General features: G+C 34.8%; 1 protein-coding gene across 4 annotated transcripts in view; it reads right to left on the bottom strand.

The window, feature by feature from the left end:
• Window positions 1-26,970, bottom strand: part of Spock3 (SPARC (osteonectin), cwcv and kazal like domains proteoglycan 3) — a 373,684-nt gene that overhangs the window by 92,271 nt on the left and 254,443 nt on the right. For all 4 annotated transcript variants that reach the window (XM_021169488.2, XM_021169486.2, XM_021169485.1 and 1 more), the window contains 2 exons: window positions 26,097-26,220; window positions 3,842-3,956 (listed from right to left, as the gene is read on the bottom strand). In XM_021169488.2, the coding sequence (XP_021025147.1) occupies window positions 3,842-3,956; window positions 26,097-26,220 (239 nt within the window). The remainder of the gene's footprint in view (window positions 1-3,841; window positions 3,957-26,096; window positions 26,221-26,970) is intronic.

Here is a 26,970-nt window from a genome sequence, read left to right as displayed (position 1 = left end):
TTCCAGGCTATTATGAATTATAAGACTTGGGTGCTGGGACATAAATCTGGTCCTGTGGAAGAGAAGCAAGCCCTTTTAACTATTGAGCCATCTCCTCTTTCTTCATTCTTATTTCTTATACTGCATCAATGCATCATCTTTTGTCAAAAGGCCACTAAATATCATTATATTCTGGTATTTTGAGATTAAAAACTAAAGACACTTGGATACTCGCTGGGTAATTTATGTTGTACATATGTATTCCATGACTTTAGGTTTCTATGCTAAGGTATAAAGTCCATTCCTCATGTGCGTTTGTATGTGATTCCCGAGGAACTGGAAACTGACTACTAATACTTTGTCTGAGAAGCTAACCAACTAAAGATTAAAGGAAGGCTGTGACTTACAGTGGATAGAGTGTTGGTGAATAAGTAGAAAGAACAAAGACAAAACCAAAGCAAGACAAAAAGAAACTTTCCTCATGTCTCTGCAACTACAGGAGAGAAGGAATCAATATAAAAAGTCAGAACTCCACTCCAGGACCACTGACTACCCAAGATGACAGGGCAAAATAAGACATTGTTCCAATCTCCCATGCTCCCTTAGCACTTGGATATGGCTGCTTCAATGACAGTGCTCAACAATAGCTGACACAGTACCAGATGCCTACACTCTGAGGCCATAATCCCAAGGGCAGAGGGTGAAGCAAGGACACAAGAGGAAACAGAAGCTTCTGAAACCATAAATACATTCATCACGAGGCACAGATCATGCTCCAGTTAGAATGAAAAAGGTCAATGCCCTGAGCCTAAAGGATAAAATGAATAACAAAAAGGGACCTTTTGATGTTATACATATAAGGTTTTCTCTGTTTAGGAACAATTGCAATTAAATATATGCATAAGGAAACATCTTCAATTATAAGAAAATATTTCTTTATGTTCTTGGCCTGATTCTGTAGGCCTCTTATGGACATAAAATAGATAATTGTATTTTATATGTATGCAAATGATAGTTATGAAAATAATATATTTATAGTTCATTTTCACAGTAAGTCTCATATTTTCTCAGGTATAACATGTCATGGTCCTTTATAATCAGTTGAAATGTCTAACCTATTTCAAATATTACATCTAGTGACTGAAAGGCATCAAATGATGCTAGAGATATGTATAAATGAAGGGAAATCTCTAAGAAGCATAAAATACCAGATTTTTAAATTGAAGTTATTCTTTGAAGAATTTGTTTATACACTCTAGTCTAAAGTCAGAATCCAGGATAATAAACCTATAAATTATCTATAATTCTTTATTTAAGATGTTTAAATGTAAATGTTTGGAACAATTTATGTATCTCCCAAGTGAATAACATCCGGAAAATAATGGTGAATTATATTTTCCTCTACTTTATAAAAACACTATATTATTTGTTTTGATGTAGTTCAAGCAAATTTAAAAGGTTGATTCTGCAATTAATAAACTGAAAACTTACTGTGATATCAATTTGACCTTAGAAGGAGGATCAGAAAGATTGAAGAACTATTTTATAGAATGTAGTTTCTTTCTCCCTACTTCTATAATGGAGATGACATTAAAAAGAATTTCCTGCACTGCACAGTAGCCCTAAGACATGCTTCTACTATAAATGACAGGTGGAAGATTGGAAATGATACTGAACTGAGTTTTACATTTCCCATGTCTCTTGGCCTTTGGCACTGTGGAGAAATGACATTCAAAATTTTCTGTACTGCTTTTCCACAGTAGTTGGCAAATCTTGTTCTTCCTTTGCCCTGACAATCTGTCAGAGCAGAATTAGTTTAAAATCCTCTTACCTCTCTTTTGATGCACAATTGAACACAAATTATCTTCATCCCCTGATATTAGGACTTTATGAAAAGTTCTCTTTTGACATATTAATATAAATACTGCAATAAAAATTTAACTGACTCAAAACAATTAGTTTTTATTAATTAGTATCTACTTTATAGATATGTTACTTTCCTAATTTAATACATATTGCTATTCTATCACAGTATGAGATAACATGATAAATTGATATCATAAAAACATATCTCCTCATTTGAAAATAAGTTTGAAATTGGGAAATGTTACTAAACAGAGATCTTGTTTAAGGGTTGCTGTAATTTAGGTGAAAACACTTACCAAGAGGACATTTCAAAAGTTATTAATGTTCTATATGTAAAATTTGAGATATCAAATGTGGTTGGGCTAATGTCATGCTTGAAGTGATTATCACAGTCAAAAATCTTCAGTTCAATTGTGGAAGTACATTCACTCAGGCATAGAGTGAGGAAGGCACAGATATCAAAATCTCAGTTGAAAGAAAACTATAATTAGCTTTAGAAGTTGTGGAGATAATTGATACATTCAATGTGCCAAAAGTTATTTAGAGGGTGTTGAAGAAATTGGATGGAAAGATAGAGAAAATGATATAGAAGTAACCAAGCGTAAAGCTAATCTATTCTAGTATAAGACAAAAAAAAAATGTTTAAAGCACAGAGCCACTACTAGAAGGCATCCCAGCCCTTTGGAGAAAGAAGTTCATAATAGTGTCTGAACACTGGGTTTTCACTGTCCATTTTAAAACTGGTTAATTTTCTTTAGAACCATAATGGTGATTCAGTGTTTTAACATGGTTGATATCATCACATAATTTTTATTTAAAATATTTATTAGAATTGTGACTTTACTGACTGACATGTAAATAAGTGACATCTCTGAGTTTTAGAAAATAGCATAGCGTGTTCATCATGATATTGAAGCACTGGTTAAGAGCTATAGTATGTGTTGTATCTTAGATTTTGACTCCCCTTAAAGATCTGTGGATTTAATACTTAGTCTTCCAAGTCTGCTACTCCTAAGTGATGAAACCTTCACATTAAATATCTGAAATCTAATGAAGGAAATTAGGTCTTTGGGGATACATCCTTGAAAATGATTTGGGAATCTGCCTCCTTTTTCTCTGTTTTGGCAACACTCTTCCACTTTTCCCTACAGTTTTATACTATAATATGAACTCAAAAATTATGGACTAAATCTATCGAGCCATGACTCAAACTATCCTTTGGTATAGTCTTGGCATTTTGTTGTAATACAGAAATCTAGCACATGATGGATGTTCAAACTACTAAAGTTTATATAAGGGAAATTTGATATGAAATCATCTTTGTAGCCATTATACATAATGTTTCAGGAAAAGATCAGTAATGAACATTTCTCTGCCATAGGGCATCCAGGATAATTATAAGAATTGGACAGTTTTAGACTCAGGTGTTCACACACACACATACACACACACACACACACACACACACACACACACATGAAAATTGAAATAAGTAATCTAAGAAAGACAAAGTATATATGGCACCAAATAGCAAGTTACTGAAATGTTTTATTTATGAAATTGACATACATACATACACTGCACACTGAGTAAACATCTCACTTATAAAAACAATATTTAAGATATTTTGTGTGTGGTCAAATTTTTAATTAAGAACCAATTCCTAGGTCTTCAAAATATCAGACTAAATTTACACATTTTGTACCTAATCATTTTTAGAAAGAGTCACCTTAGAGATTTCATATGTTTTGAGCAAGCAAGAAGTAAACAGTTCTGTAAGTTTCTTTTTATTTTGAAAGCAAGTAAGAAAGGCTTGGAGAAGGTTTCTCTGCATAACTGACACCCAACTGAGAATAAGCTGACAGAGAGTATTCTTGTGATCTGCTCATAGTTATAAAAGCAAATTCCTTTCACGTTCTGCTAATTACTATTTATTACAAATTATTCTGGGAAAGTGGATTGAACATAGAGCTATAAACAAGTTTCTGTCACTTACCTCTTTTAACATTTCTTCCTGTGTTCATGGACTTATCGGAGGGACATGGGCAACGTCCTTCACATTTGATAGAGATCTGTTTTCCTAAGACACATGCCTGATATTCTAGTTTGCACTGTGTAAACAAAAAAAAAGGAGCAAAATATTAACTCAAAGACATGTAGGTTTAATTATATCAATAGAAGATCAAAGAATACATAGGTATGTTACGTGTACATGTAATTTCTACATGATATCATTTATATCTACATTGCTAGGAGACATCCTACACACTCTATATCATTAATTTTTGTATGGTCAGAGCAGTGCTGAAGTTTCTCAGGGGTCATATTTGTGATCAGTGACAGAGAATTGCAATAGTCAAGGAATTGTCGGATGACTGCTTTGCTTTGCTTTTCTCTCCTCCTTTCTGCTCTTTTTTCCTCTTCCCTGCTCTTTTTTCTCATTTCTTTTCTTTTTTTTTCCCCTGAGCATTTTGAATACTTTCTTTTATTTATTTATTTTTTTTATTACGTATTTTCCTCAATTACATTTCCAATGCTATCCCAAAAGTCCCCCATACACCCCCCCTTCCCTACCCACCCATTCCNATTCTTTTGGCCCTGGCATTCCCCTGTATTGGGGCATATAATGTATGCAAGTCCAATGGGCCTCTCTTTCCAGTGATGGCCTACTAGGCCATCTTTCGATACATATGCAGTTAGAGACAAGAGCTCCAGGGTACTGGTTAGTTCATCATGTTGTTCCAAATATAGGGTTGCAGATCCCTTTAGCTCCTTGGGTACTTTCTCTAGCTTCTCCATTGGGAGCCCTGTGATCCATCCAATAGCTGACAGTGAGCATCCACTTCAGAAAATTGGACATAGTACTACCGGAGGATCCAGTAATACCTCTCCTGGGCACATATCCAGAAGATGTCCCAACCGGTAAGAAGGACACATGCTCCACTATGTTCATAGCAGCCTTATTTATAATAGCCAGAAGCTGGAAAGAACCCAGATGCCCCTCAACAGAGGAATGGATACAGAAANTATGGTACATTTACACAATGGAGTACTACTCAGCTATTAAAAAGAATGAATTTATGAAATTCCTAGCCAAATGGATGGACCTGGAGGGCATCATCTTGAGTGAAGTAACACAATCATAAAGGAACTCACACAATATGTATTCACTGATAAGTGGATATTAGCCCAAAACTTAGGATACCCAAGATATAAGATACAATTTGCTAAACGCATGAAACTCAAGAAGAATGAAGACCAAAGTGTGGACACTGTGCCCCTTCTTAGAATTGGGAACAAAACACCCATGGAAGGAGTTACAGAGACAAAGTTTGGAGCTGTGATGAAAGGATGGACCATCTAGAGACTGCCATATCCAGGGATCTATCCCATAATCAGCTTCCAAACGCTGACACCATTGCATACACTAGCAAGATTTTGCTGAAAGGACCCAGACATTTCTTTTCTTTAAATCTTTCTCTCTCTTTCTTTTTTTTTTTCTTTTCTTTTCTAGACAGTCCTTCTCTGTGTGTAGACCTGACAATGTGGAACTGACTTTGTAGACTAGGCTGGGACTGAACTTAGAGATGGGGCTGTTTCTTGTCCCCTAGGCTGTGATTAAAGGCCTGAGTCACTACTGCTGGACAGACCATTTTTATAAATTGATCACTGAAGTTAAAGTTATAAGAGGACAGAATAATGATATAGAAATCAACAGGATATCTCCTGAGCTGTCTTTTGGATATATTCCCATTTTGTTTCAGTTATTTGAGCATGTATGACTTATCTCTCTTCTTTAATTCTATTTGTGGCACAACTTGATGATGTCTTTAGTCATTAACTTGTACACCCCTGAGTAGTATATCAAAACAAATTAAGAAAATCATTGAAATTTTTGCATGTGTAAGTTGACAAACATAAAATAATTTTATGGTCACTTTTGATTTTCCACGAAGATAACACTTCAAACACACACACACACACAGGGAGATACCAAATATGCATATTTATATACAAAATTAATATCCATATTTATAACATGATACACAATATACATGCTTACATTTTATACAGGTAGATATATTGTGAATACATGCACAAAGACATATACATATACACATACCCCTATACATATATAAAACCATATACACATTTTTAACTGGAGTCTCTAAGTCTCCGATGTGAACAAATGTGAGGTCCTTACAAAACTTAGCTTTGTAACATAAGACTGTGATTCAATAATTGTTTAATCCTCTCTAAAGTCTCCGGTGGGTGCACACACGCTTCTGGCTACTGCCCAACTCTCTGGATTCAAGGAAGAAAGGCACACACATGCCGGCTTCATTTTAATAAGCCTTAAGTAGCTCAGTGGCTGCGCACTTTGGAACCTCCCGTGAGTGGGTACCACACTCTCTCCTCTGATATTCCTGAATTATTTCTTACTATATTTTATATTTCATCTCTCCTACCCAGGGCCAGCCAGGGGAGGACTCTTCCCCAGTTCTCACAGGGCTGGTTCTAGGTCTTTCTCAGCTTTCATGCTTGCCTCCTATTCCTTTCCTAGCATGGCAATTCTAAAACTCTTCCTCTCTTGTGCTCCCTTGCCTAGGAATCTAATACCCAGCCTCTGTCTCCCTGCCCAGGCACTGCAGCATAAGCCAACTAGCGGCAGAGACCTCAACACCTTAGAGGCAGATATGCCAGTTTCAAAGTATAAGTTGGAGAGTCAAATTAACACAAATAGCATTTGAACCAATCCACAACAAGACTGCAACAAGACTGTTTTTAAATCCAGAAATCATTTCAATATATATGTATATTAATATATATACCATATATACATTTTAAGTGGAGTCTCTAATCTTCGATGTGAGATACACACACACACACACACACACACACACGCACACACACACACACACACACACACAGCAACAGTATACTTGCAATTCTATCATCCAAGTTCCAAAGTAGAGTCAATGTACAAAACTATTGAGAATTATATGTCTCCAAATATCAGTCCCTAAACATTGCATGCAATGCTATTTTCCAAAATGTTCTCATGGAAACCCCCATATAAAATAAACAGGATAACAGCACTTGTCTCCAGAATTTCAAAATGCTTTTCTTTTACTCAGTCCATGAGTTATTATAAGCAAAGGCATTTTTCCCATGGTAGTTAATGAAAACAACTAGAACTGAAAGAATACTATTAAAATATTATGACACAAGTGATTTTATACTTTTGTTTTGTTTTGACTTGTCTTGATTTTCTCTAGAAAACAGATACACTATAAAATGTTAAACCTGTGTGTCCTAAAACCCTTCTTAAGATAGTGTTTTATAGCTACATATTTGACAGGATAAAGATTTCTAATCTAATTCCATCTTTTAAGAGTCTATGATTACCTTCCTACAAAGAAGAACTGTGTATGCTAATTCTGATTTAACATGATTTCTTTAGAAGTTGCCCCCATAATTTACACAGAGAAAATTATATTAAAATTAAATGGAGCAGACATTCTGGCTCCAATGAGAAATGGATGAGCAAATAATTTAATTCAGCTGACATCAGGAAGTAATAAACTCATTCAGTGACTAATCCTGTCACTTACATCCTTGCTACACCTCATTTTTCTTGTTGAAAAACTCTTAGTGGACAAACAGAATCCTAGACTGTTTCTGCAACAAATAACTAAAATCTGTAGAAAGTTTTGTAGAAGTTTGCAACTGAGAAGTGGCTCCTTCATTAGAACAGAATTTTCAAAATTAATATAACATTTTAATAATTGTGGAAAAAATTTTGTCATAAAAAAACATAAATTCTAAATACTATAAAATTTGAACATCTAATCTAAAACATAAATGAGAATTTAATTACAAATGATTTAATGGGAACCAAATTAGTTAATTTAATATTTTTATTTTCACTTCTTTCAACTTATTACAGTATTATGTCTTGGACTTGGTGATATGTAAGTTCTAATTCATTACACAATTTATAAAATGTGCAACAATCAGGAGCCATGTAGGAAAGGCAAGTACTAACAAGTGATGCTTTGGAGATGACTCACCATTTGCCTGGCTTTGTTGGGTAAATTCTCTGATTTGCAAGGTCTTCAGAATTTTCATCTCATGATTGATTATTGTTAGTACTTATTTCCTGAGTTTTGATCCCTGAGCATCAGCCCACACTATTGGGCAGATCTTCTACAGATCAATGACAATGTACTCTCTTGTTGTAATGCTATATTGACAAATAGATGATTTCATAATTCTTAAAAAGGTTTCTATATGATCCATAAATTCATACAGGTGATGTTGAGCCCTTTATGGATCAAGGCTGCAATTAGGGTGCTGTATAGCTTCATATGTACTGCTCATTGCAGTAGGATAGAAAGAAGGCCTGGATCAGATTTACAGTCAGGGAAAACATTCCTTCTGAATGGGCTGTGGAACCATTACCTGATTACTGTGTTCTTAAACTAGGAATGGATAATTTATTGTAGGTGCAAGAACAGAAGATAAAATATTGACTAGATTTATCTATACAGAATTTCAATATGAATAAAAAACAAGGCAGATGTTTTGTGTTTTGACAAAACCATGCTAACTTAATGACATAAGAATTATTGTTTTAGACTTTCCATAAACCAATGGTGCTAGTGACAAATAATGAATGTTTAATTAGATAATGTCTTAATGGAAACAAATATATACATTTCTTTTGTAACTTCCTATATATATTATGATTTGGATATATGCTTTACCATTGTGACTTTTGAAAAAAAAATAAAGAAAAGAAAAGAAAAAAGAGGCTTAGAATAGCATGTAATCATGTATCCTGAAAAGGACAAGAAGGAGGAACAATGAGAATGAGAGAGTAGAGCAGAGAGTGCAGGATTTTTACTTTACCATGACACTGCTTTTTACATAGGAGCTTTTTCTTCAGGGGCTTTTTTACTAACAGAAATAAAAATAGGAGTCTTTTCTTTCTTTGAGCAATAAAAGTTAGAGCTTATTTTTCAGATAGAATGAGTGAGTTCTTTTGGTACTGGCATTTGCCACTTGCATTATGGAGTTTGCTCATGGGAGCTTGTGCTCCATCAAACAAACATATATGTATGTGTGTGTGTGTCTGTGTATGTATATTTGTATGTATACATGTATATGTAAGTATATATGTGTGTATGTATGCATGAATACTTTTAGAGTTGATGAGACAGGTTGTTGAGCCTAACATTGTTTTTGTATGTGTGTGTATGAATGTGTGTGTGTCTATGCATGCTTGCTTGTATAAATTTTTTCTTTCTGCGAACATGACTTTCTTCTTCTGGTTCACTAAAATTTAATTGCTCCAATCCTCCCTCTCACTTGTCCAGCAAGAAGTAAGGCTTCTGGGAAAGAGAAAAAGGAGCTCTAACAATAAATTCTTTACCTAATTCCTTGTTGCTATACAGAATTAATTAATTACCAGAATCCAGTTGCATTTAAGGCTTTGAATAGCACAGAGTTTAAGAAAGGTAAATATCACTGAAAATGACCTACTTTTGCCCCAGCAATCACAACTGCTGCCCCAACAATTGCCAGTGCCCCCGTTGCTGCCTTCCAGACTTGAGCTAGGCTGATTGTACACAAAACCATCAGAACTCTCTTTTCTTTTCCTTCCAACTGCTAGGCTAAGCTGCACCACACTTGGCATTATGTCTTTGCTTCTGGAGGTCAGGCTCAGATATTTCACTTGCAAGGCCATCACTACATTGACTATGCTGCCTCCCTAGCCCAGCAGTAAATTTTTTGTTTTGTTTTGAATATAAGGAACATGTACTTGTAGTGAATAATGAATTAACAGCACAATTCAAAGATTGTTTCTTGAATGACATTTATTCTACCCCATCTAAGGCTCAAGGCATATTGTGGAAAGGGGGATGGACAGATTGTCAGAGCCAGACAAAAGACAAAAAATGCAAAGTGATTGCCATCTATAGGATGTGAAACAGCCTTTGAATGTAGATGACTTTTCCTGAACAGGAATAGGTCTCCAAATAGCTAGGGCAGAATACTTGAGGGACTCATTGGAATGTGTGCTTCCTTATTAATATATTTGCTACTGATATAATTTTCTATGGTGGGGGCCATGTCTTCAGTTAGGTACCCGCTGGAGAGCCAAGCAGACACTAATGGATAGTTTCAAACAGATGATCACTAGAAGACCCTGAGTTCAAGCTCAGTATGTTACAAAACAAAACTGGAAATGACATTACTAATACTACAAGGTATAAAAATAATCAGAGTGCATTGTATACATGTATGAGGCTGTTAAATTTGATTCATAAAAAAAGCTTATTATAAATGTGAAGTTTGTAGTTTCTGGAGAAAGCTACTCATTTTTTTATGTTAATAGGCACTATGAAATTATTTCTAAGAAATTATTTGTGAAATTTTACTTAAATGTTAATGTAAACATCATCTGTTAGCAAAATTTCTTAGCCATAATCACCATTAAATCAACACATGCTCTCTTTAAATTTTACATAATTGGATGAAATGGTATCTTTACAGAATATTTTTTCACAAATGAAGGAGTTTTTCCTTAAAATGATCCACCTGGATGACATTTCCTTAATAAATTTCTGGAAATGCAGTTTAAATAAAGGACATTAGAATATTAAAATAAATCCTTCTTTCAAATGATTTCATCTTTGTCCACTGACTTCATTCTAATTTACTATGTCAATTTACTTAATTGGCAGAGAGCTGAAATATTTTCAAGGTATAAGTGATCCAAAATATCACAGAAAGGGCATGCTCATTAGTCCATAATTATCCATACTCAAATAATGTAGAGAAAGATATGATTGATTCATTTCTGATTACAAGCCTGAGACCTGGATGTTGAAACATAGTCCAAGAATTGGTCTGTGTGAGGAAATTTTTGAGTGCATGTGAGAAACACACACACACACACACACACACACACACACACACACACACACACAAATCTAAAACCAACCAACCAAAACAAAAGAAAAATACAGGACATGAGTCTTGTGATCTCAGTTTTTTCGAAACACAAAATTGTTCTTGGAATTTGATTTCATCGTCTCCCAAGGTGTAGTGTGGATAAAAGTGAGTTTACTTCAGCTGTTCTTATTCATATAGCTCTATGGACAAACTTTTCTTTTCCAGGTGTGCTCGTCTTTGGGATTGAACACTTTAGTCAACTGACTTCTTCACACTCATAATTGTTTGATGCTTTGAAAATAGTTGGCCCTTGCATGAGACTTTAGCCTATCTTTTTTAGAGTATGCTTTCCCAGATGTGGAAACTAGAGTGGAAACACTTGGAATACTTTTTTTTTTAATTTTTAATATTTTTATTACATATTTTCCTCAATTACATTTCCAATGCTATCCCAAAAGTCCCCCATAGCGCCCCCCACTTCCCTACCCACCCATTCCCATTCTTTTGGCCCTGGCATTCCCCTATGTTGGGGCATATAAAGTTTGCAAGTCCAATGGGCCTCTCTTTCCATTGATGGCCGACTAGGCCATCTTTCGATACATATGCAGCTAGAGACAAGAGCTCCGGGGTTCTGGTTAGTACATCATGTTGTTCCAACAATAGGGTTGCAGACCCTTTAGCTCCTTGGGTACTTTCTCACTTGGAATTCTTAAGTTATAACAAATTGAGGAAAAGATAGGCCAGGGAATTTTTCTGATACTAGTCACACAACAGTTATCATATAATCATTTAGTCATTTATTTAATAGTGATATCAAAGAATTATAAAATCTAATCTTCCTATTGGCCATATCTGCACTATGCAAGATATCCCTATCTCCAAGGTATAGATACACCTGTTCAAGATGACTTCAACAACAGGGGCACAGCAGATGGCTTAGGGTAGTGGTTCTCAATAAGAATACATTCTCTTTTATTGACTAGAAACAGATGGAGATATATTTGGCCAAGAGGTAGGTGAACTGCTTTTGGCATCCACTAGGTAGTGACATGAAAACATGCTAATCATATCTAGGATGAATAACTGAACATCTGCCTCCTCCCACCATAGCACACAAACACTCATGTGATCCCACAGCAAATACTTTTAGGCTTTAAACATCAACGGACAATTCTGCAAACCCTTTGAGGGCATCAGTATATCAAAAGATAATGAAAGGATCAATCAAACTCTCTAGATCCTAACCTTATTTCCCCAAAGAAACAGATCTTGGGTATTCACTAAAGTGGCTTTCATCCAGTAAAAATATAGTTACAAATACATTACTTTAACTACTCATAGAAAACGGGGAATTCAAGTTAGTTGAAACAGTAAAATCTACAATAAACAGTGACTTTCTTTGACTGAGACAATACTGTTCATCACATACTGAGTCAGGCAGTATCTGTGCAATATGTTGTGTTTATTGAAATAAGATTCACATATTTTACAACCATTTAAAAAGTATAGTTGAATGATTTATGTAACTGATCTAAAATATTCTTATTTTTATTTGTTTGTTTTTCTTAATTTTCTTTCTTGTTCTTTATTCAACATAACAAAGAATTGGAATCACAGAAGTTAATCAACAGATAAATTATTAAAAAAAATTAGTGTGTATGTAGGAATACTATTTTTAAAAAAAAAATTCAATGCTAAAATTTTCAGGAAATCTAAAATGTATATTAAGCAAATTTACACAATCTCAGAATGAAGCAATTGTTTGCTTTCTCATCTCTGGAATCTAGCCAATGAGCAAATGTATTCAAACAAATAGATCTGTGAGTACATGATAAGATGAAGAAAAGAGATCAAGAAAAGCTAAAAGTGAAGGGCATGAGGAAAGACTCAGTACAAGTAATGGACACAAGTTATGAAAGGGGATCTAAAGCTATGTGTTTTAATTCTTCCAGGATTTTCTTCATTCTTGTATGAGCTGGGTTTATCATTGATAAAATTATCACTAAACAAGAACAACATCAATGAATATTTTCTTACAGAAGCAATAGTATTTTGTTATACTACGAGAATAAACTGAAAAATAAGGATGAACAGGAATCACTTTTCTGTTTCAATCTTTCTTGTTCTAATATATTTCCCCAGTAAACCCAGCCACAACACTAGGAGCACAATGAGAACACACATGAGCAGGGTTGCTCACTCTCAGCGGGAAGTTAAGCCTTCCATAGAAAACCACCTGTATTTGTTCATCTAATCTGTACTTTGGAGTTTCCCGTGGAAAGGCAAAGGGAGGAAACATTAAATCCATTCATCCAACTGGGATATATAATTAACACACAAATACCACAGCTGTGATGTCACAAGTCAGAAGTGAAATATAGAAACAAGCATATTACAACCATCTGTTTTTATAGTGGACACTGCATTATCATTCTCTATATGTGACACCCTGTTGAAAGAAGACACTTTATTTTAGGAAACTTTCTGTTCTCTCCAAAAGTTTTATTTAAAGGAACTTATTTTTACATTGCAAGAGTTTATCATGTGCCCTACTTTACAAAGCAGATGGCCCAAATCAAAATGGCTGTGTGTCATCAAATCTATGGAGGTATAGCAGGTATTGGGAGTACAAATTTGATCCAAACTGGGACATCAATCTTTTGCTATCACTCAACACCAATGCCCTTGTGTCTTTGGCTTTTAGTCTCAGGGAGGGTCGATAAACTACTACAGATATAGGCACATAGAAAGCTTCCTGGGTGAACTCAGTCTCTAATTGGATGAAAGCTCTCTGATAATATCACTTAAAATAGAATACAGAACTTTAGGGTGATGGAGAGAGTATGATGATGTGTTCTATCTTAGTCATTCTATTTAGTCCTTCATAAAAATTTGACATGGAAGATAGTCAAGTAGCTTTTCCATGGTTTCTACATTTGAGGTGCCCAAAGTGAAATAAACCTGTTGACGACATTTTTCATATAATACTGTTAATCTATTTGGATAGATGACTTTGCCCCCATTATCTTGTTATTTGAGACTAATACGTCATGCTTGGGCTGTGGGAACTTTTGAGATCCAATGATATGGTACTTTTTTTTTTTTTTGATTAGTCTGTGTCCTTTTTTTTTTTGATTTTTAATATTTATTATATTTTTATTACATATTTTCCTCAATTACATTTCCAATGCTATCCCAAAAGTCCCCCATAGCGCCCCCTACTTCCCTACCCACCCATTCCCATTCTTTTGGCCCTGGCATTCCCCTATATTGGGGCATATAAAGTTTGCAAGTCCAATGGACCTCTCTTTCCAGTGATGGCCGACTAGGCCATCTTTCAATACATATGCAGCTAGAGACAAGAGCTCCGGGGTTCTGGTTAGTTCATCATGTTGTTCCAACAATAGGGTTGCAGATCCCTTTAGCTCCTTGGGTACTTTCTCTAGCTTCTCCATTGGGAGCCCTGTGATACATCCAATAGCTGACTGTGAACATCCACTCCTGTGTTTGCTAGGCCCCGGCATCATCTCACAAGAGACAGCTATATTTGGGTCCTTTCAGCAAAATCTTGCTAGTGTATGCAATGGTGTCAGCGTTTAGAAGCTGATTATGGGATGGATCCCTGGATACGGCAGTCTCTAAATGGTCCATCCTTTCATCACAGCTACGAACTTTGTCTCTGTAACTCCTTCCATGGGTGTTTTGTTCCCAATTCTAAGAAGGTGCACAGTGTCCACACTTTGGTCTTCATTCTTCTTGAGTTTCATGCGTTTATCAAATTGTATCTTATATCTTGGGTATCCTAAGTTTTGGGCTAATATCCACTTATCAGTGAATACATATTGTGTGAGTTCTTTTGTGATTGTGTTACTTCACTCAAGATGATGCCCTCCAGGTCCATCCATTTGGCTAGGAATTTCATAAATTCATTCTTTTTAATAGCTGAGTAGTACTCCATTGTGTAAATGTACCATAATTTCTGTATCCATTCCTCTGTTGAGGGACATCTGGGTTCTTTCCAGCTTCTGGCTATTATAAATAGGGCTGCTATGAACACATGCTATGAGCATGTGTCCTTTTTACCAGTTGGGACATCTTCTGGATATATGCCCAGGAGAGGTATTGCTGGATCCTCCGGTAGTACTATGATGGCTCAGCTGTTAAAGGCTAGGCTCACAACCAAAGATATGGTACTTTTTATCAACAAATATTCTCTAAGCAGAATGATCAGAAATGTACATCACAAGTCTTCTATGCCATCTACTAAAATCTTATAGAGTATGCATTTGGATAATCTCTTAGAAAGTGTACTCTAAAATATTTATGATGCTAACTCTCTTACTACATGGTTCATATAACTCAGTAAGAAAATCAGGCTCTATTTATTCATCCATCCATCCATCCATCCATCCATCCATCCATCCATCCACCTATCCATCTATCTATCTATCTATCTATCTATCTATCTATCTATCTATCTATCTATCTATCATCCATCTATCTGTCATCTATCTACCATTATGCATGCTTGTGTGTGTGTGTGTGTGTGTGTGTGTATGCGCGCACGCACGTGCACATGCATGAAGTCTATTAGTGGTTAGGAAAAGTGATCCTCCAGATGGTTATCCAGGTAAGTATTGATAGTGATCTAGAGGGTCATATGTAATGCTTTGTGCATATATTACACTTTTATGCCTACATTCAGTGTCTTTTGTTACTTCCTGTACAACAAAATCAGGCTGGTGGGATTGTTGCAAACTGTGAGTAGAATTTACACCCTTTGGAACTATAATGATATAAATTTAATTCTCCATCTCACCCACAGGTAGTCCCCAGAGTGCTGTTTATAGAAGCCTAAGATTGAAACATTATTAGGCACCTTTTTACATGAGAGCCCTCTCTTTCCTAGAACACACAATGATCAACAGTCTGTTTGAATTTATTGTTTAGTAGTTGATGAGACTAAAGGAGGAATTTCAGTTACTCTTGTTAAGAAGACCTAGTTATTTTGTGGTCATAGAAGATGAATACCAAGTGTTCCTTAAGTCTGAAAGAACTGAAGGAGGAAAGGGTATTGATGGGCTTCTGTGTTTCAAAGTAACCTCTGCTTTCCTCATTTCTAGTGAGGGTGATCTTAGAAAGCTCTATAAAAGGACTTCAAATGCCTTAAATTAAACCTCCATCTATCTCAGTTACTCAATTTCAATTTGTCTACTCTTATAGAGAAGTCAAGATGGGGTTAAGCCATGACCTCTCAATATTACAACATGTTTCTCCTTTTCCTGTGAACCATTTTGGTGCCTAGCTTATTGTTGCTCCACTTTGTTTGGAAAAATCAAACTGTTTGGCCATACGGTCCTCAAGCTTTCACCCTAAACATAAGCTGGAGGGTCAAGTGTTCTAAGAGAATTGCACAACCTACAATCTAATGGCAGTCTGGAAGGCCAAATGTACTGCTTCTGTTACCCAGACTCCTGGACCATCTGCAGGCTCCGTCTGGAGCATCCAACCAATTCTCACTATAGTTTCTGTACAGTGTTCCCCATATGCACTTATAACTCTTTCTTGAAAGTAAATCAAGTCTTGATATATCCTTTGCTATTGAATGTATAGAATCCTTACACCTCATAGCTTATCTTTAAAATCCACAGTCTTAAATGCTAACAATATATCAGATAGCCCACATACTAATGAGCGAATCTATGTAAACAGATGTGTTCTTGGTTGTGTTTTTTTTTTTTTTTCCAGGTGGGAAACCTTAGAAAACACATGTGAACCTCTTGTAGAAATGTCTTTGACAGGGGACAATCATTTAGAAAGACTGATACAAGATTGTCGCTGACATTAGGTCAAATCATCAGTAGCACTGCACTGCTTCTGGGAGGACTTTGGTCAGCTACAATGGAATGGTCAGGTAATTTGCATGGCACAGTGTTCCTAAATGCTTCATTTCAGGTTATGTGGTTGGATTGGTGCAATCTTTTTTTCACCTGTCTACATTTGAGTAAAATCATCATGCCATGGCCTATAGAAAAATCAAATGAAAGTTAATGAAAAACCTACTCAGACTTCTGAAGGAAGTTTTAAAGTATGTAAAGTTTTTTTTTAGGTTGTTGAATCTGCAAATTTGGAGAAGTATAAGAAAATGTATACTCCTATACTGTGTATCAGTGAAATCCTTTGATAATTTTTCTACTCTAAAATTTACATTTTTATAAGTTTATAGAACTATTTTCTAGTTATAAGCATAATTTTCTTTGTAAGAAAATTATTTCCCTTATTAATTTAATGTTTACATTCTTACAGTAATATCTTTATTTGTCAAATATTACATGAATATATCATTTTTAAATAGAACAATGATATATTTGTTCTATATCACAAACACTTTATTCATAGTGGTATTGAATATGACAAGCCTGCCACTATTGTTTGTGACCTTATTATATACTTTAATATCCTTGTGCTTGAGATTATTTTTTGAATGGTGATTTTAATGTATATTACTTTGTTTTGAGACAGGGTTTCTCTGTTCAACAAGATATGGCTGACCTGGAACTCTCTCTTTACATGAGACTGGCCTCGAACTCACAGAGATCGATCTGCCTCCACCTTCTAAATATTGGGATTAAAGGCATGTGCCACCACACCTGGCCATTGTAACATTCTTATAAGGTATACATTGCTACATATAAACTTTACACTTTAATTTTACACTAACATTCCATTTAGAGCACTGATTGATAATATCCATTGGCCATTTCAATAATCTTTTGTTTGCATATATGTGTCATGTGTCTTTGGCAGAGGAAATATGGTTTTCAAATTGAGTTCTAAGTATACTGATTTTGAACATTCTAAAGGCATCCTGAATGTATCAGCTGGAGTAATGTCTCAAACAAGTTACAATGCTGTGTGTTACAGATGTCTTTTAACTTGGCTTAACCTAGTTTGCTATCTAGAATATAAATTTTTAATGAGTTGGATCAGGTTCGTCCCTAAGAATAGCACCTAGTTTAACTGTGTGAACTTGCACTATTGCTGTTTCTTGGTTTTAGGATAATGATTTTAGTTAGAACCATCACACAAAATGTTTATTGAAAAAAATCTAAATTAAGAAAAACTTAGATTACTACCTTATATTTTTAATCAATTAATTTGGCAATTTGTAGTAAGGCTATCAACTATAATTACTATTTATAACAACCCAAGTATTACTATTATGATTATAATAATCTGAAGAATGTATAAATTATAACAGGGTGTTAAGAATTTGTGAAAAAACTTGGTGACTTATAAAATGTTATATGAGAATTTTGTAGTACAAACTTGTATTAGAAACACAAAGGTTCTCTTTTGCAAGAGACACTATGATTGCAAATGTGCTCTTTAAAAAATTGAAGAACATTATATCGACCATATCATTTCTCTGTTCTATGATGGCTACTGAATACCAATTTAATATTATTCTTCTCTAAGATATTTTTTGAAATTTCCCCTTATTACCTAAAATTGATATAACTAACTAGATTTAAAGTGATAAAAATTACTGAACAGTTTTGTCCTAAATTGTGACTTAAATAAGAATGTGGAAGCAGCACTGGATGATAAGGCTGAGCCTGATAAGGCTTAGCCTGAGAGATAGGTCAAGGAAAATTAAGACAGAATTACAAGACAAAAATACAAGAAATCAAGAATTTAACCTATGTATGTAAATAGAGGATAATTCTACACGCATAAAACTGAGAGATTCCTAAAACACTACTAGATGTAGTAGTACCTGAAATTTCCACTAAATATTTTAACTATTAGTGAAAATAGAAGGCTTTTTTTAATCAGTGGCAAAATTTCTCAAACATATTCCAGATTTGATATTTCAACAACCTACTATCTAAATAAATAAATGAATATGACATAATACTAAAACAGTTTCGAAAGATGGCCTAGTCGGCCATCACTGGAAAGAGAGGCCCATTGTACTTGCAAACTTTATATGCCCCAATACAGGGGAATGCCAGGGCCAAAAGAATGGGAATGGGTGGGTAGGGAAGTGGGGGGGTGTGGGGGAACTTTTGGGATAGCACTGGAAAAGTAATTGAGGAAAATACGTAATAAAAAATATTAAAAATTAAAAAAAAAAAGAAAAACACACAAAAAATAAAACAGTTTGGATGAACTCTCATAAAAATAAATTTATATATCTAATCTTGGCTGCATTCAATTTATTTTTATATCTATCTATCATCATATTTATTAGGCTTTGCTCCATTTCAATTGAAAATTTAAAAAATCTCATAAAATTTTATAATTATGATTCCAGATATACCCCGAAGAATTAAATATAGTGTGTTAGATTAAAAAAAATCAATATAACTTGAAGAAAACCTTTTTTATAATCAAAATTCCCTCTAAAAATAAGCAGTTATCTCACAGAACATGTTATGGTAAATCAGTGTCCTCCATGTTGTACGGAACTCTGTTTAAGAAAATATCTAATAAAAAAATAAATAAATAAAAAGAAAACTGCTGACAAGGCTATATGATCATCCCCATTGATACAGAAAAATTATTTGATATTTAATGTCCCTTGGTGATGAAATTATTAGTGTATATATATATATATTAGTATATATATATATATATATATATATATATATATATATATATATCAGGAATATTTGCCAGAGCATTTAGCCAAGAGAAAAAATAGTAGGCTCCTAATCAAAAAAACCCACAAAATTGTCATTATTTGTTTAAGGCTTGATCTTATGTGCAACAAAAAATGAAATTACAAAAAAAACAACAACAAAAGATGATACAATGATGCTATGTGTGCACATGTCCTGGTTACCCTCTCCCTTCTGCCTTCTCCTACCACTGAAATCTTTGTCTCATCTATCCTTTTCTATTTTTGTGCTTCTTTGTTTTACTTTCTTGAGTTTATTTTTGTTTGTTTGCTTTTACACATAAATCTAAGGTCAGTCTGAGAGTGTACAAAAAACAGTTCAAAGAGAAACAGTACATATGCCTTTCTGAAGTTTGTTCTCAACATAAAACAGTCTCAACTTAAACAAAACATATTCAGGACGGAAGATAAAATTAAAGACCAACACATTTGCTAACACTTCTAATTCTTAGGAATTACAAATTTTCCCTGTTTCAGAGTATATGTACAATAACTAGATTTAATAACAAGTAAAAAGAAAATTATGTCTTATTTATGTGAAGACAAAAAAGAAATCATAAAGCATATAATTTTAATATTGATACTTAAATAGAATATAGTCACATGGCAACAAAGAATAAAATTGTTCTTTAATGTTAGTACACACACACATACACACACACACGCATATATATATATATATATATATATATATATATATATACATTTATACACATAAACATAAACATTCAAAGGCAATAATATGAATGTACTCCATCATGTTTCTCATTTATATCTATATGCAAAATACACCTGGTAAGCCTGTGTCTATTCACAGTGTCTCATCCTTGCCAATTTCTGCTTCATTTCTGCAGAAGTTTAGAGTTGCAGGATGAAATAGATTCTTTCTTTGCATACACACACACACACACACACATACACACACACATACACACATGATTTTTACAAGCAATGCCTGTTCTTGAGAGATCCACTCTGTTTAGTTCAACTTTCAATAAGATAATTCTACATATAATAGAAAAGAGCTTACAGCCTTCTATGTTGTCCTCACAGGATTTGTTTTACTGATGGTCTGCTTGCTTCTAACGCATCAATATGGTTTATTGATTTATTCTCACAGCAAATGCAAAGCACTGTTTATATAAACCGAAGAATTTAACATCCATGGTCTAACAAAGATGTTGTATTGGAGAATAAGTCCTAGTTCACAAAGATCGAGAATAAAAATCACATTAGACTTTGCCTGGAGTAAAGAAGCAGAGACCTTCATCTTTTATGTCAATTTCAAGAATGATTACCTCTCAGTCAAGTTTGAATGTAGTGATATTTTGATTTCTTCTGTCATTCCTAAATTTTAATGAATTCAGAATCCATTTGCTTTTTTTATTAGAAAAGAAAGATTAATACACTTCTGCAAAGGTCAATTACTTCTCTTGATAACAAAAAGGAGGAAATAGTATAGAAAGATGTTTTATGAAAATCACATACACTCCAAGTATTCTTCAAGTAAACCTACATTTGAATTGCTCTATTCTGTCTCTTAAGGGTTTTTAAATTTTTTTATTAGGTATTTTCTTCATTTACATTTTCAATGCTATCCCAAAAGTCCCCCAGGCCCTCACCCCCACTCCCCTACCCACCCACTCCCACTTCTTCCCTGGCGTTCCCCTGTACTGAGGCATATAAAGTTTTCAAGACCAATGGGCCTCTCTTTCCACTGATGACCGACTAGGCGGTCCTCTGATACATACGCAGCTAGAGACACGAGTTCCTGGGGGTACTGGTTAGTTCATATTTTTGTTCCACCTATAAGGTTGCAGATCCCTTTAGCTCCTTGGGTACTTTCTCTAGCTCCTCCATTGGGGGCCCTGTGATCCATCCAATAGCTGACTGTGAGCATCCACTTCCTTAAGGTTTTTATGTTTAATTTTTTTTAGCACTTTAAAACTTTTTGTTGAGGACCCTCAATATTTAAATTTCAGTCTTATAATTAATATGATTATATAGCAATTAATCTATGTCACTTTTATGTTATGTTCTTCATTTTTATGATGGTAGGTGTTTTGCCTGAGTGTATGTTGGTGTACCACTGGAACTATGGGGACTAGAAAAGGGTTCAGATTTCCTGGAATTGGATTTAAGGGAGTTACATAAGTCTATAACCCACCATGTGGATGCCATAAATCAAACCCAGGTCCTCTAGACAAAGAACCAGTGTTCTTCATCCCTGAGATCTCTTTACAGTCCAAACAAGTCATACAGTCGTAAATCAAATCGTGGTTATATAATTTGCCTAACATCTTCAATCAGCTGCCCTGTGAAATCTACTCTTCTATCCCACCCAGGCACAAGAACTTGGCCCCAATGTAATGACCTGCTTCTAATGAGAGTTTGTGTTAGAAACATCATTAAAGTTGCCCAAGAATTTCATAAATTCATTGATTTTAATAGCTGAGTAATACTCCAGTGTGTAAATGTACCACAATTTCTGTATCCATTCTTCTGTTGAGGGACATCTGGGTTCTTTCCAGCTCTTGGCTATTATAAATAAGGCTGCTATGAACATAGTGGAGCATGTGTTCTTATTACCAGTTGGAACATCTTCTGGGTATATGCCCAAGAGAGGTATTGCTGGATCTTCCAGTAGTACTATGTCCAGTTTTCTGATGAACCACCAGACTGATTTCCAGACTGGTTGTATAAGCTTGCAATCCCACCACCAACGGAGGAGTGTTCCTCTTTCTCCACATCCTCGCCAGTATCTGCTGTCACCTGAAAATTTTGATCTTAGCCTTTCTGACGGGAGTGAGGTGGAATCTCAAGGTTGTTTTGATTTGGATTTCCCTGATGATTAAGGATGTTGAACATTTTTTCTGGTGCTTCTCAACCATTCTGTATTCTTCACTTGAGAATTCTGTTTAGCTCTGTACCCTATTTTTTAATGGGATTATTTGAATTTCTGGAGTCCAGCTTCTTGAGCTCTTTGTATATATTGGATGGGGTAACACAATAACAAAAGAAATCACTTGATATGCACTCACTGATAAGTGGATATTACCCCAGAAACTTAGAATACCCAAGATACAANTTGCAAAACACAAGAAAATCAAAAAGAATGAAGACCAAAGTGTGGATACTTCATTCNTNCTTAGAATAGGGAACAAAACACCCATGGAAGGAGTTACAGAGACAAAGTTTGGAGCTAAGACAAAAGGATGGACCATTCAGTGACTACCCCACCTGGTGATCCATCCCATAATCAGCCTCCAAACCCAGACACTATTGTATATGCCAGCAAGATTTTGCTGAAAGGACACTAATATAGCTGTCTTGAGTGAGGCTATGCCAGTGCCTGGCAAATACAGAGTGAATGCTCACAGTCATCTGTAGGATGGAACACGGGACCCTCAATGGAGGAGCTAGAGAATGTATCCATGGAGCTAAAGGGTTCTGCAACCCTATAGGTGGAACAACAATATGAACTAACCAGTAACCCCCAGAGATCATGTCTCTAGCTGCATATGTTGCAGAAGTTGGCCTAGTTGGCCATCATTGGGAAGAGAGGCCCCTTGGTCTTGCAAACTTTATATGCCCCAGTACAGGGGAATGCCAAGGCCAAAAGTGGGAGTGGGTGGGTAGGGGAGCAGCCCGGGGGAGGTTATAGGGAACTTTCTGTATAGCATTTGAAATGTAAATAAAGAAAATACCTAATAAAAAAAGAAACACCATTATAATTCTCATTTTAATTTGCTAAACTGAACACAATAAACAAACATGGGGGAACTAATTACATAATCTGAAAAGGAAACTATAAAATAACAGGACTAGGGTATGGGCACCTGAAAGTTCTTCAAGCTATAGCACAGTCATACTCACTCTTTACTTATAGTATCTGTGAATGGACAGCCAGACAGAAGACCTCAATATTCCTACCTTCTCTCATTTTCATCCTCTACTTACAATATGTTAGAACAATGATTAACTGAACAATTACCAAGCCATTACCTCTAAAATATTTTATCTTCAGGTATTACATAGATAACCTAAGGGTATATGTTTTTCTTCGTAAAAATAACCTTGCATTTCACTTACACTCATTTGTTAGAGTGATTCACTAGAATGCTTTAACATATGTTCTTATGGATCTTCAGTTCTTTACTTCGTGATGTTTTATGCAGCTCAGCATCACTGTTTATAGTGCAAACCCTCAAGACTAGATGGTCTAGAGATTAATGGTCACTCAATACATACAATTATATTCACTAATCCACAGAAAGAAGGACAGTGGGTCAGGATAACTAAACACCAATATTCCTTCGAAATGTATTATTTTATATCTTCACATACAATACCAGTATCCTCTGAAAGTGACATTCATGAAAATAAAATTTTTAAATTTAGATTAAAAAAGGGAGGGAAATGCAAGTAGAATATATTCCATGAGAAAAACTATTTTCAATAAAAGAAAAATATTAAAATATGTAGATGGATTGCCTAGAGGTTTATTTTACTGACAAAACAACCTACCAAAAACCATGGTATTAGCAAGCCAACATTTCACAGCACATTTTGGACCATAAAGAGAATAATTAAAAACAGCATTTATAAAGTGAGTTTTAATTACTTTGTAACTAAAACACTATCAAGTAAGGCTTCCAATATAATTTCAAATCTGTGGAAATGACTTGATGGTAATCTGTTTTCCTATGAAACTAACGTTTTAACAGAAGGACCATCTACAGGAACATTATAATTTAAATCTTTGGAGTGAGGTAATGAACATCCTAGAGCCCCTATTATGGACAAGGATGTTCTGGATGCAAGCGCACTCTTACCTATATATAATGTTGGATTTATGTTAGCAGGCTGCTCAAAAAATCCACTATTTTCTGCTGACTCAAATGACTCAAGTATCAATGTTCCTATTAAATTTAGGATTCAAGTTTACTTCCCACATGTCTCTATCACTTTGCATGTTTATATGTGTACCCACTTATTGTAACTTTGTAAGTTGGCTTAGTGATTTCCTGTTATTATCATTTGACTTTTAATAAATCACTTGTGTGTTTTGTCCACTATGTACCTAATACATAAAATTGTATAATACAGACTCAATTTCATAATCAATTTACCGAAATCCAAGCCATATTGAGAGGAACCCGGAACACTGAACCTACTCTAATCAACAAAGCCAAGCTTTATCCCACTTTTAAAACTTCAGCAGACAAACACATGGCAGCGTATCCACAGGAATTCTGAATACTAAATGACAGTTACACATACTATCAAACTTTATTGCCTAAATTGATTATTCTAGTATTCTTAATGGGATTTATAATTGTGACATGCAAGAGGACATTTTTGTGAAATATTTCCAGATGCGGTAGCATTTATAATATATAGTCCTTGCCAAAATATTCTGAAAGTAAACAATTCCAGAATTAACTTTACAGCAAGAAAAACGATTAGGAGCCGAGTTGAGTTAGTCTTAAAGACATCATATATACAGTTTACTAAAAACAAACAAAAATACAAATCATCCTTTAGTGGTTTTCTACTGAATTCATGTGTTTACTGTGCAATATGCTGGTTAACTTAATGGAACAGTGTAAAACAGTTAATTCATGAATAAACTATGTGTAGTGAACTATGAGTTTGTAAACCCCCTACCCCATAATCAACAAACACATCTCAACTTCCCATGTAAGCTAATTTCTTTAATACTATTGAATCTTTTAAACTTTTAACATAGTTACTAGGAAGTCAGAATAATGTAGACAAAAACCAGGAACATGGATATAAACGTGCTACCAAATCTGGCTTTAATGATAATCAAAAGTGTAAAATTGGCCTTATCACTGTTACTTACTGAACCCCGTACTTCCAAAATATTCCTGGAAACTTAAATAAGATAACAAGGGAGATAGGGAATGAGACTTTATATAAATGTGGGAGTTGTAATTGCTGTTATAACAATAATTACAAGTTATGCTTTTTCTGAATTTATCAACAGAAAGGAATGAAGGAAACATTGGCATTTAGATATAAAGGCTCAGAATAATCACAACACTAGTATTTCATGTTCCTATAATTTTTATATAGGAGAAATAAATGCCATTCAGACTGCCATCCTTACCAGTGAGTTTATTAACATTACTTAAAAGTAAGTAAAGTAATTACAAAATAACCACATAGACAGATGACTGATTAACTCAGTTACTCTCTGTATCAGTTACTTTTGTGTGGTTGTGTCCAAACATCTGATAAAACTGCAAGCTAGATTTGCTTTGGCAGGAATTCATGAAGAGAAAAGTAGGTCAGTAAAGCATGGGATGGGTGGGGCACTGTGGAGGGGATAACAGATTACCTTCGGTCTCATCTCAGGGAGAAAGGGTAGATAGGAATTGGGGCCAGGCTATAAAATCTCTAATCACATACCCAATTGCTTCAGCTGGCTCTATCTCCTAAGACTCTGGAACCTTCCAGAGCAGTAACAACAGATAAGGATCACATGAGCCTTGGTAGTCACATCATATTCAAACCACAACCTGGATCAACAGGACTTATTTATTTCATAGTGAATAAGTAGAGCTCTCCTCACCTGTGAAGAGTAGGAATGCCCATCAGAACCACAGACTGGGCTGGCATAGGCAATAGGGCATGGCTTGCAGGTGGATGACGGGAGACCTCTCCATTGCTTATGGCTTCCTCCTACTTCTTTCATACTGTTAGCAAAAGAGACAAAAAGAAAAAGAAAGAAAGAAAGAAAGAAAGAAAGAAAGAAAGAAAGAAAGAAAGAAAGAAAGAAAGAAAGAAAGAAAGAAAGAAAGAAAATAATCATACTTAGTGCATCTGATTTTTAAAATTACATTTATATGAAACTGTCTTTCAGACCTGTCATAAAATGTTTGACGACATTGAGTTATAATCCCATCTAGATTGCATTAGTCTCTTCACACTGCTTGTTCACCTTGACCTTCTGTTTTTCTCAAGTCTCCAGAGTTCAAATAAAGCAAGGTTGGACTTCTTGGAAATTTTGTGTTAGTCATAGTCACAGAGAGTATACTTATATTTTCTTATGGAAATACTTTAATTATAAACACGAAATAACTATATATATAACTATATATCTGGTATATATATATATATATATATATATATATATATATATATATATACCAGATGCAACACTTGCTAGAAATACAACATTTCAATTTCTGGAACATTCTTCAAACTTGCCCTTGTATTCTCTTTGATGTGGAGAAAAGAAACACAGGATTTCATGGTTAGGTAAAAGGGGGAGAGCTTACATTTAGAAGAAACAGATGTAAAGTACCAGAAATTTATAGCATCTACCAGTGTTTAAAGAGCCAAATTACTAGGTTTATTGACAACAACCCTGCTTTGATGGCTGGGAAGTGTCTCAAAGTGGACTCATTAGACTTTGATCTAAAACAACTTGGGAAAATCCATTC

Source organism: Mus caroli, chromosome 8 (genome assembly GCF_900094665.2).
Source record: "Mus caroli chromosome 8, CAROLI_EIJ_v1.1, whole genome shotgun sequence".
Classification (NCBI taxonomy): Eukaryota; Metazoa; Chordata; class Mammalia; order Rodentia; family Muridae; genus Mus; species Mus caroli.
Note: the sequence above shows the minus strand (reverse complement) of the source record. Positions and strands in the feature narration are given on the sequence as shown.